This window comes from Petaurus breviceps, unplaced genomic scaffold (genome assembly GCF_028583685.1).
Source record: "Petaurus breviceps papuanus isolate PSGF00001 unplaced genomic scaffold, PetGlider_PUasm1.0 185, whole genome shotgun sequence".
Taxonomy (NCBI): Eukaryota; Metazoa; Chordata; class Mammalia; order Diprotodontia; family Petauridae; genus Petaurus; species Petaurus breviceps.
Window position 1 is genome coordinate 6875154 of NW_027185797.1, and position 17440 is coordinate 6892593.

General features: G+C 39.5%; 1 protein-coding gene across 3 annotated transcripts in view; it reads right to left on the reverse strand.

The window, feature by feature from the left end:
* Window positions 1-17440, reverse strand: part of ATP2C1 (ATPase secretory pathway Ca2+ transporting 1) — a 110126-nt gene that overhangs the window by 62971 nt on the left and 29715 nt on the right. For 2 of the 3 annotated variants that reach the window (XM_069088394.1, XM_069088396.1), the window contains 3 exons: window positions 3919-4029; window positions 2808-2924; window positions 454-543 (listed from right to left, as the gene is read on the reverse strand). In XM_069088394.1, the coding sequence (XP_068944495.1) occupies window positions 454-543; window positions 2808-2924; window positions 3919-4029 (318 nt within the window). Of the gene's footprint in view, window positions 1-453; window positions 544-2807; window positions 2925-3918; window positions 4030-4370; window positions 4667-17440 lie in introns of those variants that run through there. The other variant, XM_069088395.1, reaches the window with a different exon arrangement.

Sequence of the window (17440 nt, forward strand, 5' to 3'; positions counted from 1 at the left end):
AACAAGTTGGACAGAAATACAGTAACTTTACAATGAAAATTATAGCTTTGAAAAAATTTCATTTTTAACTTGGCAATAGTCAGGCCTTTATCTCATAGTCATACAAAATGAAATCTACAACAGGGTAGTAAAAATGGTTAAATTTTTAAAGTGGAACAATAATGTGGTTTAAAAGCACTTTTATACACTTTATATATACTTTATATAGTATATATTAGTATTTATATATATATTAGTATATATATATATATAAAGTATATACTTTAATACACTTTCAATCTAGCACTAGTGATACTCAAAATCTGGCACATATAAAATAAGATTTTAAATTCCATGGAACAATATTAAGCAAGAAACGTGTCTAAATTTGTTAGAATTCAAGCAAAATCAAAATGAAAAACTAAACTCTGCTTCAGCACAGCTTCCCATTCCAAAAACTCTTCTAACTCTTACCACAGTGATGCTGACAGCATCATCAAACTGGTGCATTAACACGCTGATGACTGCAGATGCCAGAAGCAGCATTATAAGGGGATTTTTAAACTGAAAGGAAAAGTAAAACCATTAGCAGCTGAGCCACAGTCAATAAGAACAAAGTTCTTCTGGAATGACAAATTCCTACCTCAGAAAACATTCTAAGGGGAAACGGAAGAGCTAGGAAATGGAGACAGATCTACCACCAAGGTCCAGTTTGTGAATCTTTTCCATTTTGAGCAGAAGTCTTGTGTAATATAAGCATATTCACTCAGAACCTACTCTTCTAAATAAACAAAAGCTGTCTATAAGAGGGAAATGTCCAAGCTGGCACTCAAACACAGCTGTCAGCCCCCGCTCAGGATACCACAGCAGTACTTCTAGGGAGCCTGGCTAGTAAAAAGGGCTGAGAAAGAACTGAATCAATTGTGAAATTACAGGGATGGTGGTAGAGCTCTTATGAAATTTTCCCTGAGGATGAGGCAGGAGAAAAAAGCAGAAAGGTTTAGAAGAACCTGGAAGAACCTCCAGATGATTGGGACTGTAGAGGCAAATCTCACACACCCACCCACACAGCCCTTCCTCAGCATTTCTGTGCACAGCCTGCATTCCAGGGAAGCCCCCTCCACAGCAGAGAATGGGGCAACAGAGCACATGACAGGAAGGACAGCAAGGATTCCTGGGATTCTTAGGCAATAAGGCCACAGCAGTATCACAGATATGACATATCATCTGTTGCCACTAAAGATTTTTAAGGCGAGAAGAATTTCAAGGTGAGGATTTTTAAGGTCACAGTCCTCTGCCTGGTATTCGAGGCACTCCACAACCTAGCACCTGCCTTTCAAGGATTTTATCATTCTCCTTCACACACTCTATACTCCAGCCAAATTTTATTGCTGTTTCCTGGAACACACTCCCTTTCTGCTGAATCTCTAACCATCCTTTAAAGGCAGCTCAGACCCCGCCTGTCTGGGCCAGGAAACCAGAAGCAGAGGGCCTTGTTTCATACTTCTCCACTGGCCAAGAAATAATACTGTGAAGGCATCTATGTCTTGCTTTTATTCTTCTATGAGACTGTGGGCCCCCATGGAAACTGGGCCTGTGTCTTAGCTAAACTTTCTATCTTCCCCTGGGGCTTAGCAAAAGGCACTTCAGGAGTGAGCACATCCAAGAGACCATCGTACACAGTAACAGCCACATTGTGCAATGAGTAACTTTGATAGACTTATCTCTTCTTAGCAATGCAAGGATCTAAGACAACTCCAAAACACTCAAAATGGAAAATGCTGTCCATATCCAGAGAAAGAACTATGGAGTCTGAATGCAGATCAAAGCATATTATTTGCTTTCTCTCTCTTTTCAAATTTCTTCTTTGTTGTGGTTTCTCCCATTGTTTCTAATTCTTCTTAACAACAGGCCTAATGTAAAAATAGGTTTAATATGAACATATATGTTGAGCCTATATCAATTTACATTCTGTCTGGGGTGGAGGGAGGGAAGAAATGGGGAAGAAAATTTGAAACTCAAAATCTTACGGAAGTGAATGTTGGAAACTAAAAATAAATAAATAATTTTTTTAAAAAAGGCACTTAAGGATTAGGGCTGACTTTGGCCCAGTAAGGTACAAAAGAAAAGGGCCAAGACCCTGTGGCTTAGGTGCCTCAAACATTCTTCTTCCAAGCCACTCAAGGGGCCAGTAGTGGTTCATAAGTCGAGTATAGTTTTGCCATTTAGCAAACCTTTTCCATTAACAGCCTGCCGAGGAGAGGCAGGTAAATACACTATCAAATCAAGATGTCTTTATCAGTCAAATGAAATAAGAATATACTATGAAAAATTATGAAGAAAGTTTATCATCTCTATTAATATGTTTTAAAAAATTTAGTGTTCCCTTCAAAACTAACTCTACCAGCCAAAAATTCACACAGAATCTTTTGACTGCATCCTCTACATTATCAGGCAGACAAATTAATAAGAAAGGTCTTTTAGACAAAGGGACAAGCGATCAGCTGAAGACAGTTCATTCCCCTTCTCTGATGGCTATGATGAACCTACAAGGAAGGAATCCTCAATCATATACATCACATGATATCCCAGCTCATCTTCATCTGCGTTTCCCAGCTACTCTGTGGAGATGCCCATCTGAAATGAATGCTCTTGGCATGAGAATTTTAAGATTCAGCTCAATGATCCTCTCGCAATAAAAATCAACAGCAGCACCAGGTGCCCCGAAGAGGAAGATCTCAGAATTAAGATGTGATGAGCACAGCTGACAACGCCTTCGGGGACCAGGGGGGAAGGTCTGCCTGAAAGCCAAGGAGGAAGAACCTTACCTGAGAGATGTACTTCTTCCACAGCGGCTCATCTTCACTGATGTCAAACTCATTCCACCCGTGGAAAGCTCGCCTGTGACACACTTCACATTTGTTCAGGCCATTCTGAAGATCAGCCTATTGAATTGTGCAGAGCAAACTGTTATCATAAAGTCTAATGCCAGGCTATTTAAGTCCTTTTATTCCTCAATGAAGGAAGAGAAATGACAGAAGTCAATTACAAGCTCAGTAAAAAGGAAGTTACTGCCTTGTAAAATCTTTCTCCTAAAATCAGACCTTCTCTAAAGCACCAAGGCCCAGTTCAGACTTTTTTCTTTGTAGGACCAATCACAAACACTCAAGTGAAGAGAGATCCCCACTCTTGGAGAGAAGAAAGTCATCATCACCAGCAAACAGTACATGTTTCCCAACCTAATTAATAGAAAATGTAAAATGAGCTGGATCTTGGGACTTGAAGAGACTTAATCACATTCTGCACACCCTGATATCAATTCTCATGACTTAGTGTCACGGTCAACAACAACAACAAAACTAAAGAAGCAGCTGCACCCAAGAGTAAGCAGTTTTCCCCAGTTAAAAGCCCTATGCCAGAACTCATTTTAGGTCACAAATCCTAAATTTGCTAATTTAAGTGATTTTAAAATTTGGTGTATACATATCAATAAGTAAACATTTACTAAGTGACTACTATGAAAAAAAAACTTCAATTTTTAAAACTATTTTAAAATTTAAAAAATTTTTTAAATCATCACTTCAGTATACATTAAAGTCCCCTGGGATCAAAGGAACAATATTTTCTATTAAATTTTAGTGAGGAGATAAAAAAGGCTATTTTAGAAAGAATATAAATAAAATGTGTTTTATTATTCTGAGAAAAAATGGTTAAATTTTAAGAGTACATCTGAACTCCACTTTTACTCTGCTTTTACAAATATCATTATGAAGTCAAAGCAGGATTTTTTTAAAACGCAGAACTATATCAAATTATACAAACTGACCTTGTCAAATCCATTTTTTAGTAATGGTAGTACAGTTCCCACAATCTTGACCGAATGTATCACAGTCTAACTTGTTTCTTTTTTAACAGCCAGAACCCCACTCCATCACTTACTTGAAGAATGCTTACAACTTCATTGACTGGTAATTCACTTGCTTTTTTTGATGTCAATACAGGAATCATTGTCTCATTTTCACCATTTGGTAATTTTTTAAAACGTGCAACCTGAGAAACAAAAAGTAAGGTCTAGACATGCAAAGAGAATATATATTTCACAATCAATAATAAGTGATGTTGTCGAGAATTTCTACAAATTAAATCCCTCACACTTATCTTCAGTTTTTAGTAAAGAATGATTAACATGCTCAGATTCAACATAGGAAGAAATAGTCTCATTATCTTAATAATTCTTCCTGGAATCACTGTATTAATTTTCAAGATTATACATTTCAAAAATCAAAGCAGATGAAAATGTACTGTGTTCCACAAAAGAATACATTTCATAAGTTAAAAAAAAAAAGGTTCTCCCTTATATAGCCCTAAAAAGCCCATGGCAGATGTCTTACCTATCCAATCCCGAGGATTGCTCATAATCCTCCAGCTCATTATCCCTAATGCATGGCTAAGAGTACACAGGCGAGCTGAATGGAGACGGCTTCTCATTGGAACAACTCCCTGCATTAGTCACATCACTGCCAGCGCCCCACACTGACTGGCTGGCCTCCAGTGGCCTCCAGGAAGGTTAAGCAGGGCACAGGGAACCTGGGCTCTGAAGCAAGAATTTCTCTACAATTTCCTGGGTGTCCCCATGCAGCTCAAGTTGCCTTATCTTCCCTTCTAACCTCCCAGTTCCTCAATTTCAAAACTTTCGACCTAGTCTCTCCACTCAACAACAGTCACAGAAAGAAGGTCACACCCTGAGTCTCACCATTAACCAGTTCTTCCTGTTTCAATTTCCCAGATCAAAACCTCTGATATACCTCCATTTGGCCACGCCCTCCTAAATCTTGTCCCTGCTAAAATTATTCTCTGTGCTCCTTAGGACCTCCACTCCCCTCCCCACTACCCCCAACACTTTCTCAAACTCTAATCCCTGCCTCTAATTTCACTTTCCTCCCTCTTTAATCTCTGCCCTTGAGCAATCAGCTCAATTCCAGAGTTCTCCTCTTCCCTCAAACCCCGACACCTTTGTCCTGAGGCTGGTTATCACAGGCCAAACTTCAGGGGGGATTACCGCTATCACCTGCCAGACTTACACTGTAGGAACCCAGTTTACACTCTTGCTTTAACCTAATCTGATGAATTCCTCTGTGTATCCACATTTTTGCCCTTCCCCTTTTGATAAACAGTTCCCTTTGTGTCCTCAAAATGCCAGTGACACCCAGTCACTCTTGAAATGACTTCCCTTTTGGAGTTGTGTTCCACGTGATCTTTCCTATCCTTTCTCTGAACACTTTTACATCAGCTTCCTCCAAATTCTAGAACTCATGTCAGGCAATGCAGAGGTCACCTGGCCTTTTCTCTGTGTCAAACTCCAAGGGAAGGAATGGTTCCCATTATTTCCAAAACAGAAACCAGTCCCTCCCTGTTACCTGGAATCAGTTTTAGTATAGAATCCCCCTCCCTCTCTTGAAACCGCTGCATTTTGAATAAAATTATTTTAAAAAAAAATCAAGAAGTAATCAGCTGCTTGCCTATTGACGAGAGTCCTCCCCAAATCTGTGGATAAAGTCTCCTATTACTATTCTTCAATTTTTCAGAGTAGTAGAAAAACAAGATAATGAGTTAGGCCAAGGAGGCTAGAATTCTAACTAAAACACTAATTAAATTCCTTGCCTAGGCTGAAATTAATTCTATTGGGAAAAAGAAAGAAAAAGAATATATTTGAAATATTACACTTTCCATGTAAAAGAAAATAGCACGTAGATTTTGGGGGGGGGTCTGGTGCAAACAAAGGTCCATCAAAAAATGGAAATACCACTTAAAGCACCTATGTCAGAGCTGTTAAGTGTTTTATATGTCTTAAAGCATTATATGAGTGTGAGCTAAAACAACTATTAAAACACAAATATGTTAAAGGTCTAAGTACTTTTGCCAGTTCTAACAGGCAGTTGAATTTGAAATATACATAAAATGTGCATATATAAATATGGTACACACAACAAAATAGTAACTAAGGATCTACTTACATGGGTAATAGTATTTACATAATTTTTATATTTCTACATAATTAAATTATGTAAGCTTTATACATGCTAATTTTAATATAGGGAAATCCCTTTATAATTATTTGAGGGAGGATTAATAACATCCATTTTAATAGCCAATTGTTATATGCAACTGGTTTCTAAAGTAAACAGTCATTTAGCTTGAAGCATATCTGTTTCATCTGCTGTCCCCACCGCCACCCCCACCCCCAATCCTCCACATACCTCAACATTTTTTCAAAGCTATTTTAGAAATATCTCTTATATATTCCCTACCTGCATTCAAAGAAATGCATCATAATGATCTTCTAATATTCCTTTACTATAAAGTCTAAAACTCTCTCATATACTCCAGTTGTAAAATATCTAGAATACTAACAAATGGGTCTAACAAAACCAGATTCTGAGAAAAACTTATTTAAAAAGGAAATCAGAAATTGGCTGTGCACAGGGAGGCTCACTTGAAGCAGAAAGGGAGATACTATTACCTCATGGATAATAAGCATCCAATGTGGCCAAGTGATCAATATTCCTATGTTCGCCTAGTATAAAAGCTGCATTTGCCTCTGGCAGGCACCAGAACACTGGGGGAAGCACCCACAAGAATGAGAGAAGACTATCTACACCTCTGGGGGTCAGAATAGGAATTCCCAGCCAGGAGAAGCTGGGGAAACTCTCCATGGTTCTGTTTTGTAGCACAGTCATCTATACATACGGCATGTTTCCCTCTCATGGTACAGAGAAGTCCAACTGACTGAGAACTGTCTCTCTGCTTTTCGTCTGTGTATTCTCAGCACCTGGCACAAAGCCTCCTTGTTTGTATGCGTCTGTAGAATTTAAGGATGAAGGGATATATCTTAGCCCAAGGAAATAAATCAACTGCAAAATGACAAATGTCCTGAAGAGATAGATTATGGATATTCTAATATTTGGGGCAATAAAATCTGGACAGCCAAACAGAAAGCTAATACATTAAGACTTGGTATTTTCCCAGAAGATTTTCTCAAAGTAGGTTCACATTAGGAAGCAAAGATGTTGCAGGAAAAACAGCTGAGAAATAAGATCATATGTAAGACTAAGAGAAGAGCTAGGAAAACAGAAGGATTGGTGAAAATATTCCAAAGGAAGTTTTAAGTGGAGAAACTTCTAAGTTAGGGACATTAGAAAGTAACTGTCAACTGTGCTTTTGGGGGTCAAGAATTTCACCTCCTCTGTCATCTCACTTAAGCCTAACAACCCCATGAGGTAGGTATTACTATCCAAAGATTCAGAATGGAAATGACTTGCCCAAAATCACACCACACCCTGATAAGGATAATAGCAGACCCTGTAGCCCAGGTCTTTCCAACCCCAAGTCCTACATTCCATCCACTAGGTCCAACTATGAAGAATCAAAAAAGAAAAGAAAAGAAAAAAGTCAAAATACAAGTACAACCCTTGGCCCCCAACACACACATACACACACACGCACGCACACACGCACGTACTCGAGCAACCAGATGCTAGAAACAATGTCTTAAAAACCATAAAAATTAACATTTTGCTATTAAACAAGATGGATTATTTGTTGCCCTTTCTAAATCACGAACAGTTTTCAGAAAGGTCTTAATGGTCTACTTTTCTTTTGGAAAAAAGAACCTAAATCCTGAGCAATTAAGCAGCAGCATTTCTTAAGAACTGCACTGTTGGCTCTACCATCTCTGTTCCCAATGAGTTTACAATCTATCTTGATATAAAACAGAATGATAGTATGTTATATGTAACAAACCCTCATTGGCTCTCCTAAAAATATGCTACAAACATATTTCTTTATACAGTTTGTTAACCAAAAGGTAGCTGTTTGCTCTCCATAATGCTTCCTATTCCAAATACGATAGAGATCAAGTTCTAAGTGTATCAAAAATCACAGGAGAGGGCCAAGGGAAGCACAATCAGAACTCCCAATATTTTATCAAGAAGCTAAAAACTGAGAATTTCAGGATTCGGTTTATTATCTTTTCCTATGAAATTCTAATCAATGGGGAGCTACCTTAGCTACATATCTATATAAATGCTACCAAAAATCTGTTAAATCTAGATTAGTAAAATAATGTGAACAGAAACGTTCTAAGCAGGCAAGTTTCACTATACTTGACCACTAAAGAATCATTTATTTAGAAAGGAGCTGTAAAAAAAATTTTTTTGAAAAAAGTTTTTGTCAAGTATACAAAAAATGAATCCTTAGCTTTCGTTAAAAATTCAGCCATTTGAAGGAAAAAGGTTTTTATCAGTTGAAAACTAATGGATCAAGTAAATACCTCATTAATAGGAATTTTCATAAGTTTTAACCTCTCCTGAATTTAAACACAAATGGAAAGATTTTGAGGTATGAGGATTATTTGGTTATTTCCCTCACTTGTTCAGACACAGCTCTATTATTCTTTTTTTATCCCCCAAATAAAAGTATCACCATAAAAATTGCCCAACTACAGGCCAAACTGAGCCTGCAAGGTTATGAGCAGAAGTCTGTGATCCAACAAACCAAGAATATGTAACACAATTTTTCACTCCCCTTAGGAAAAACAGGTCAAGTGATTCACTAAGAAAAAAAAAAAAAACTCTGGTGAGAATTATCTAAATCAAAGCTTTTTAAACTTTTTCCACTTGTGACCCCTTTTTGGTTTAGGCAGTTGTGGTTCTGGGTGGCCTGCAGGTGAGCACACTTGGTGTTCATAACCCAGGCTGCAGTGAAGGGCTCCATGCAGCAGGGGCAAGTGCTGCCAGAGCGTCTCAGATTCATCACCAATTTGATTTTGGGGGCTGTGAGTTCAGAAACCTTTTACTGTTACAAATTTTTTGAGACCTGGACCCACAGTTAAGCGCTGAAAACATTCTAATCCTATTACATTCCACTGCAACTGTTGTTAGAATTATAATGTGCATCAAACTCAAGTCATTTGAGAACTACTCAGTACAACAAACAATACAGGATTCTCATCTCTTCAACGTACTAGATGCAGCATTCTTTTTTTTCCCTCAAAGAGGTAATATCAAGTATCCAATGTAAGAAATGATGAGACTAAAGGCATCCAGACTATCCAGGCACATACCTGGATGTTCTCTACCCACCTTGATCCCCAAATTCTTTTTGAGTTTCTAAATCCAGTTAAGTAATAACTTCAGGCTAAACTGCAGGTGACACTCACCTCTAACTCCAAACCCGTGCCCAAACACCAGAGCAAGCTAAACTTATCTCTGACTTTCTCAAGAAAAGTCTGAATTCAGCATCCATAAATTATACTCCAAGATTTTACAGATGTTGCTACAAACCAAAATTCCACTGCAGCACCCAACCTGTTGCAAAAAGCTTCTGTTTTCGTTAAATGGATAGAATGTTTCCCCCAGAAGTTTGTGAATGAAATAAATATGGAATGAAATATAGCAATAATAATAGCTAACATTTCTATAGTATCTACTATGTACCAGGCACTATGCTAAACACTTTACAATTACCTCATTTGAACCTCAACAATCCAGGGAGTTAGGAGCTATTAAGATCTCCATTTTACAGATGAGGAAACTGAGGTAGACAGAAGTTTAGCTAAGTGACCTGCCCAGGGTCACACAGCTAATAAGTGTCTGAGGCTGAACACGTATGACTGTAAAACAACAAACCAATTATTTTCTTTTTTTTTTTTTTTAAAGCAATCGGGGTTAAGTAACTTGCTCAAGGTTAAACCAATTATTTTCAATCATAGGTCTGCTACCTTTTCTAGGTCTCTATTAAGTTACCAAAAAGATAAGGAGAGTAGAGACAAATGCACAGGCATTATAGAATTTTATATAGATATCTCTCTCTCTCTACATATATATAGATATAGATATAGATGATATAGATATAGATACATATACACACAAAATGATATTATATCCCCTGCTTCAAAAGGTAGTGGGAATGGGGCAGCTGAGGGCTCAGTGGACAGAGCACCAGCCCTGGAGTGAGCTCAAATCCAGCCTCAGACACACACCAGCTAAGTGACCCTGGGCAAGTCTCTTAACCCCAACTGCCTCAAAAGAAAAAGTTAATGGGAGCATTTATCAGAACTGTTACCATGTAGCCTAAGGAACCCCTGCAGTCAATGTATAATGAATGCTAGCTGTGTGCTAACAATGTGCTAAGCACCAAACTACAAAACCTGTCCAAGGAAGTTTATAACCTACTTTAATATTAAGTTTCTTGACAATGATCCTATCAAATGCACAGCATAAATAGTATTCCTATTTTCAAGATAAGGAAACTGGGAAGTGAGTTTGCTCAAAATCACATTACTGGGACTCAAAGTAAGAATGTGAACAAGCCCAGATTTCCTGATTACAAGGTCAGCTGCACCTCTTCTCACTAGAACTATTTGGCCAATCATAGCTTATTAACTACACAAAACCATATGTTCAAGCACCAAGAAATAACCTCCGTGTCAGAAAAGGAGAAAACAGTATGGGACTGAGAAGTATGGGAAGGCTACACAGAAAGTCTGGGGCAGACTTTAACTGGATCTAGAAACAGAAGGTATGCAGGGAAAAAAAAAAAAAAAGCCTGGCCAGGGCAGAGGGCCACAGGTCTCTTCCCGGGCTGCTTTTAGAAAGCATTTTTTTTTTTAAAGCAATCGGGGTTAAGTAACTTGCTCAAGGTTACACGGCCAGTTATTTCTGGGTGTGGTGCCGAGTATCTGAGCCCAGATTTGATCCAGGTCATCCCGACACTGGAGCCGGTGCTCTTACTTGCTGTGCTACCCGGCCGCCCCTAGAAAGCATTTTTTCCAAGCCACACTAGCCCTTCTGGCTGTTCCATCACTCTCTTGACTCACACTGGATTTACAAGCCACTAAACCCAGCAATCTTTTTTGGATTTGTGAAACTGACTTTTTAAGCAAGGTACAAGACTCTGCATTTATTCCTAATAAACTTCACATTGCCAGATTTTGCTTACAATCTTATTAGTCCACAAACAAATTTTTTTCCCAATTTGAACTCTGTCATCTAACATATAAGCTATCCCTCCAAGTTTTGTGTCATCCTCAAATCAGGTAAGATTGTGTAGGTGACCCCCAACCCAAAACAAAAAGGGAAAGGATTCATAGTGCAAAAGAAAATTGTAGCCGTACTTTTTATTGTTATGAAGAACTGGAATTAAAATAAGTATCATCTATTGGGGTATAGCTAAACAAATTGTGGTCTATTCAATAACAGAATATTAATGCACCATGAGAAGTGAAGAAAAGGGGAGATATAGAATCCTGGGAGGATCTGTATGAACTGATGCAGAATGAAGTGGGCAGAATTAGAATAATTCATACAATAAATTGCCATACTATGACAGACTTAAGAAATGGGACCAACAACAAAGGCTAATCGAGCCTCCAAAAGACTGAGGGTCAGTCATGTTTCTTATCTCTTGGCAAAGAGCGGACGAAACAGACGCGTAGAATGAGACATGAACCTTTTATGTGGTCAGTATGTATATTTATTTTGCTTTTTGTTGGGGGGGAGGGCCGAGCAGGAGGTGTGAGAGGAACAATAGTAAAAGAAAATTATCCAAAAAAGAAAGCAACAGAATGTTCAGAAATAAACACAGAAGTAGGCAAGCACTGGAACTACCATTTTAAATTTAGACTATACAACAACAAAACCCAATCTGAACATAATAGAGATTGGTGATATATATATATATAGTCCTTTTATTCCTCGTGTAGGGAAATGTTCATATTTGCTGAAGTTTATCAAATTCATGGTAATAAAAAGGAAGTTTTAAAATAATGACTGGGGGCAGCTAGGGGGTACAGTGAGTAAAGCGCTTGCCTGGAGTCAGGAGGACCAGAGTTCGGTTCTGGCTAGACACTTAACACCCACACACACACAAAAAAAAACTAGCCGTGTAACCTTGGGCAAGTTACTTAACCCCAATCGCCCTCCAAAAGGCAAAATAAATAAATAAATAAATAACGACTGGATAAGCCTGACATCTATGTCTTCAAAGAAATCACTGATAAAAAATACTTAACAACACAGGGCTAACCACAGATTCCTGGGGCATTCCACTGGGAACATTAAAGAATGAGTAAGTCCTTTCAGTCAGTGTCCAATCTAACTGTTGCTATTGTTGAGCCTACATCTCTGTTTTAAAGGCTTGGACAAGATCTGGGAAGCCGATCAATCACACTTCCCTGATCCACTTGTTTGGTGACAATGTTGACCTGGCATGGCAGGCACTGAAGCAAGTTGGGCTTGCCTTCTGGAATCACTGCTTCCATTTCTATATGGTCACTAAATTCTTTAATTTAAAAAAAAAATGTTGGGGGCGGAGCCAAGATGGCAGAGTAGAAGCACGACCCTCCCGCAGCTCCGGCTTCCACCCTCCCCAATCCATGTAAAAAGGGGACTCTAAACAAACTTTGGAGCTTCAGAACCCACAAAATGACACAGAGAAGCTAACCTCCCGCTGAGAACAGCCCGGCAGGCCAGCAGGAATCGGCCAGCGCAGCACTCTGGGAGCTGAGCCCAGCCCCACGCCGAGGGTTTAGCCCCAGGGCGGGCCTGACAAGCCGCCAGCCAGAGGGACTCCAGATCAGCAGCAGCTATGGCCGTTTCCAGATTTATCAACACATAGATGCGAAGGACAAGGTGAGAGGCCAATGCATTCTGGACTTTGGGACCCAGTAAGTGGGAGTGCGTGGCTTTTGCCCCCGGGGCGAGAAACCGCTGAGACTCTGGCATAGCCAGCCAGCTCCACGTGGCAGCTTCAGCTCCTGGCCTGCAGAGTGTAGGGGACCAAGCACCAGTCTGAGGGGTAATCGCTCTTGCTTTAACCTGCTTGGATCAGGATTGCAGTCTAGGGTGGAGGTCCTGGGGTGTGTGTCCAGCTTGCCAGAGCATGTGGAGACCTCAGAGAGGGCACCCATCTAATACCTCCGGCAGCTGAGAAAACCCCAGCGTTTGGGACGAAAACTCCCCTGTCTGGTGGCAGAGTCCTACTGTGGCAAAAAGCCCAAAAGTCAAATCATTGAGTGGCAAAATGAGCTGGCAAAGGAAACAAAGCAGACAGAAGATTCCAACATTACACTCCTATTTTGGGGATAAGAAGGAGCAAGGCATGGAACAGGAAGAAATCAGTGAAGTCAGAACTCCTGCACCAAAAGCTTCAAAGGAAAATACAAGCTGGTTACAGGCCATAGAGGACCTTAAGAAGCAGATAAGAGAAGTGGAGGAAAAATTGGGAAGAGAAATGAGAACAATGCAAGAAAATTATGAAATGAGAGTCAACAGCCTGACTGAAGAAAATAATACCTTAAAAAACAGACTGACTCAAATGGCAAAGGAGGCTCAGAAAGGCAATGAGGAGAAGAATGCCTTAAAAAGTCGAATTTGCCAGATGGAAAAAAAAGCTCACTGAGGAGAATCATTGCTTCAGAATTAGATTGGAGCAAATGGAAGCTAATGACTTTATGAGAAATCAAGATGCTGTTAAACAGATCCAAACAAATGAAAGAATAGAAGGCAATGTGAAATATCTCATGGGAAAAACCACTGACCTGGAAAATAGATCCAGCAGAGATAATTTAAAAATTATTGGACTGCCTGAGAGCCATGACCAAAGTAAGAGCCTGGAAAGCATCCTCCAGGAAGTTCTCAAAGAAAACTGCCCTGATGTTTTAGAAACAGAGGGCAAAATAGAGGTTGAAAGAATCCACCGATCACCTCCTGAAAAAGATCCCAAAAAGAAAACTCCTAGGAATATTATAGCCAGGTTCCAGAATTCCCAGATTAAGGAGAGAATATTACAAGCAGCCAGGAAGAAACAATTTGAATATTGTGGAAACACAATCAGGATAACCCAGGATCTGGCAGCTTCTACACTGAAGGATCGAAGGGCCTGGAATGTGATATTCTGGAGGTCAAGGGAGCTGGGATTAAAACCAAGAATCACCTACCCAGCAAAACTGAGTATCCTGTTTCAGGGGAAAATATGGTCATTCAGTGGAATACAGGACTTTCAAGCATTCTTGCTGAAAAAACCAGAGCTGAATAGAAAATTTGACATTCAGATAACAAGAAGCAAGAGAAGCATGAGAAGGTAAACAGGGAAAAGAAATCATAAGGAACTTATCAAAGTTGACCTATTTTTTTTTTTTAAGCAATTGGGGTTGAGTGGCTTGCTCGGGGTTGCACGGCCAGTTGTTGTTTCTGGGTGTGGTGCTGGGTGTCTGGGCCCGGATTTGATCCGGGTCGTCCCGGCACTGAGGCCGGTGCTCTTGCTTGCTGAGCCACTTGGCCAAAGTTGAACTATTAACATTCCTACATGGAAAAACAATAATTGTAACTTATGAAACTTTTCTCAGTAGTTGAAGGGATTAGAAATATATATATTATATATATATATATGTCTTTATATGAGGGTATGCAGGCATATGAATACATATGTGAATGTGTGTATATGTTTACAGGTATACATAGATAGAGGGCATGGGACCAATTTAACAGGAAGGGATGATACTTAAAAGGTGAAATTAAGAGGTGAGAGGGATATAATGAGAGGAGATGGGGAGAGACAGAGTGGGGCAACTATCTCATACAGAAGAGGCAAGGGAAAATGGTTACAATGGAGGGGAAGAATAGGAAGGCAAAAGGGAATGGGTCAACCTTATTCCTATTGAATCTGGCTTGAGGAGGGAGGGAAATACACACTAAATAGGGGATCTCACCCTCCAGGAGAATAGGGGGGGGAGGGGATGTGAGGGGGGATGATGGAAGGGAGGGCAGGCTGGGGGGAAGGGAAGTTGGAAGCACCCACTTTTGAAAAGGGACAGGATCAAAGTAGAGAATAGAACAAGTGGGATATGGGATAGGAGGGAGGGAAATATAGTCAGTCTTTTACAATATATCTGCTATGTTATTGTTTTGCATTAGCCACACATGTACAACCTATACTGAACTGCTTATCTTCCCAGTAAGGGTGGGTGATAAGGGAGGAAGGGAATGAATCTGGAATTCTAAAGTTTTAAAATCAAATGTTTAAATCTATATATACTATTATCAATATTGTTTTACATGTAATTGGGAAATATAGAGATCCACCATGCCCTACTGGAAAAGTTGAAACGGGTATGGGAGAAAATATGGGAGAGAGCAGATCAGAGGTGGGGATATCCTGTGGGGATATCCTGTGGGACTGCTGTTTTGGGGGGATGAGTGGGGGAAAAACAGGGAGAAAATTTGTAACTCAAAATCTGGCGGAAACGAATGATGTAAAATCAGAAGTTAATAAAGCATTAAAAAAAAATGTTCTGAAATCTTGCCAGGGGAGTTTACTAGCTCCTTTGCTTTAAAAACTGGGACATTTGCCTTCTCTAGGTTCCCCCAAGTCTGACAGTGGCTCGGGAATCATCACAACTCTATGAAGTAGGTACTAAATCTATTAACTCTCATTGTACAGGTGCCCCAAGGTAGATTACCTAATAATACTGAAAGCAAGATTCGAACTGAGGTCTGTCTCCCTGAGTCCAAGTCTAGCACTCTACTTGCTATGCCAGGGATTCATTACAGGCAAATAACATTTATGAAAAATGAACATTTTTACTTCAGCTTTTTTTCTGCTACCAAATGACTGATCATACCAGGTTCTAAGCTATGCAGGCATTAAGCTGGATATCTTTAGAAAATGTATTAATTTTTTTCAGACTATTTAGAATAATCAAATAGTGGCTTAATAGTCTGAAAGGAACAATACACACTGAATCAACTGCAAACACTTTGATATATGTGCAACTTTAAACATTATCAACAGGCCCCCTAAAACCTAAAGAAAAAAGAATTCATCCCAAACCTATCATTTCAGATGCCAAAGACAACAGGTTGAGCCATGATAATTATTAGCAAGGCTATCCAGATTCACAGATGACTAGAAGCCACACTGAAACCACATGTCCTGTGGAGGACCTGCCACCTCATCACTCTGGCTACTTCTACAGGCTGGAACTCCTCCCCAACACTGTCTATAGTGCTTGAGAGCTGCTGCAGCAGATAAACCTTCACCTGGCAGCCAGGGGGGTGAGGAGGCATCCTGAAAAATGGGAGGACTGGCCCAAGGCAGTCCATCACAAGGTTCCTTCTCAGAGACTGTCCATCTGGGAGGAACCTGCTGACAGGATGAACGATCCATCACAAGGCCCTTGCTCTGAGGACCACCACCTTGGCAGGCTAGTTAAGGTTTGTTCTCTCTTGGCCCAGCTCTCTAGAACCTAGCATCACCTCCATACTAGGGGGGTGTCTAAAGATGACTAAACATACTGCAAAACTCAGAAATTCCACCAACATAAAATTCATGAAGTTCAACAAAGAATGGTAGAAAAAAATATTCAAACCAATAGCTATCTTTTGGACATTAGAATGTAAGCACGTGGAAATCTTCTGCCTAGCCAATGTAGACGAATGTATTAGACAGCTGATGTTACAAATTGCCATCTACATTCCCCATAACGCAGGAACAAATAAGATACAGAAAAATAAAAAAGTGACAAAGCTGTACTATTATTATAAGCATTCAAAAACCCATATATTTATTCATTTAATACTCATGTAAAAAAGAAAACCTACTTTGATGGGTCTGAGATTTTGATAAATTTGAGTACTCTCTCCAAAACAGTATTGCAATCTCTCCATTACCCTTCATCTAGTAAGACTGTTCTACAGTATTCTGTAAACCTCCAAAGCTGGGCTGCCCAAAATGCTGGGGACCCTCCTCTAGGACACCTGACACTGCATGAATATTAATAGAGCACGAAAATGTGGTCATAGTCAATATCAGAGAGATTATGAGATAAGCATACTAGGACATTATTGGTGGAGTTGTGAATTGGCATGACCATTTGTACAAGTACAAAGCAATTTGGAATTATGCTAATAAAATGACTTAAAATATCCATATCCTTTAACCCAAGATTCTAATACTAGCCTTATATACCAAGGAGGTCACTGATACGAACAAAGTCCTCATATACACCAAAATATTTACAGCAGCAGTTTTTGTGATAGCAAAGAATTGGTGAAGTGTGTGTGTGTGTGTGTGTGATCAGAGGCAGTATTTTAAGACTTGTAGCTGTATGTCATCATTGAAGAACAGGGATATTAAGAAGATGTGCCTGTTTTATGAAGAAGCACTGCACGACTTTCCAAAAGCAATTCAGCCCACTCTCTTCCTCCTCCTCTTTGATTTTGAGTCAAGTTTATTATTCATATATATTGATAAACCAGGTCTATGTGTTGTCCACCAACTACAGAGTCTTGGCAAAAGACATTGCTCATCTTAGTTTTTTCCTGTGTGAATAATGACAACAATAACTAGTATTTACATAGTGCTTTAAGAATTGCAAAGCTCTGAACACATCTTATAACTTGAT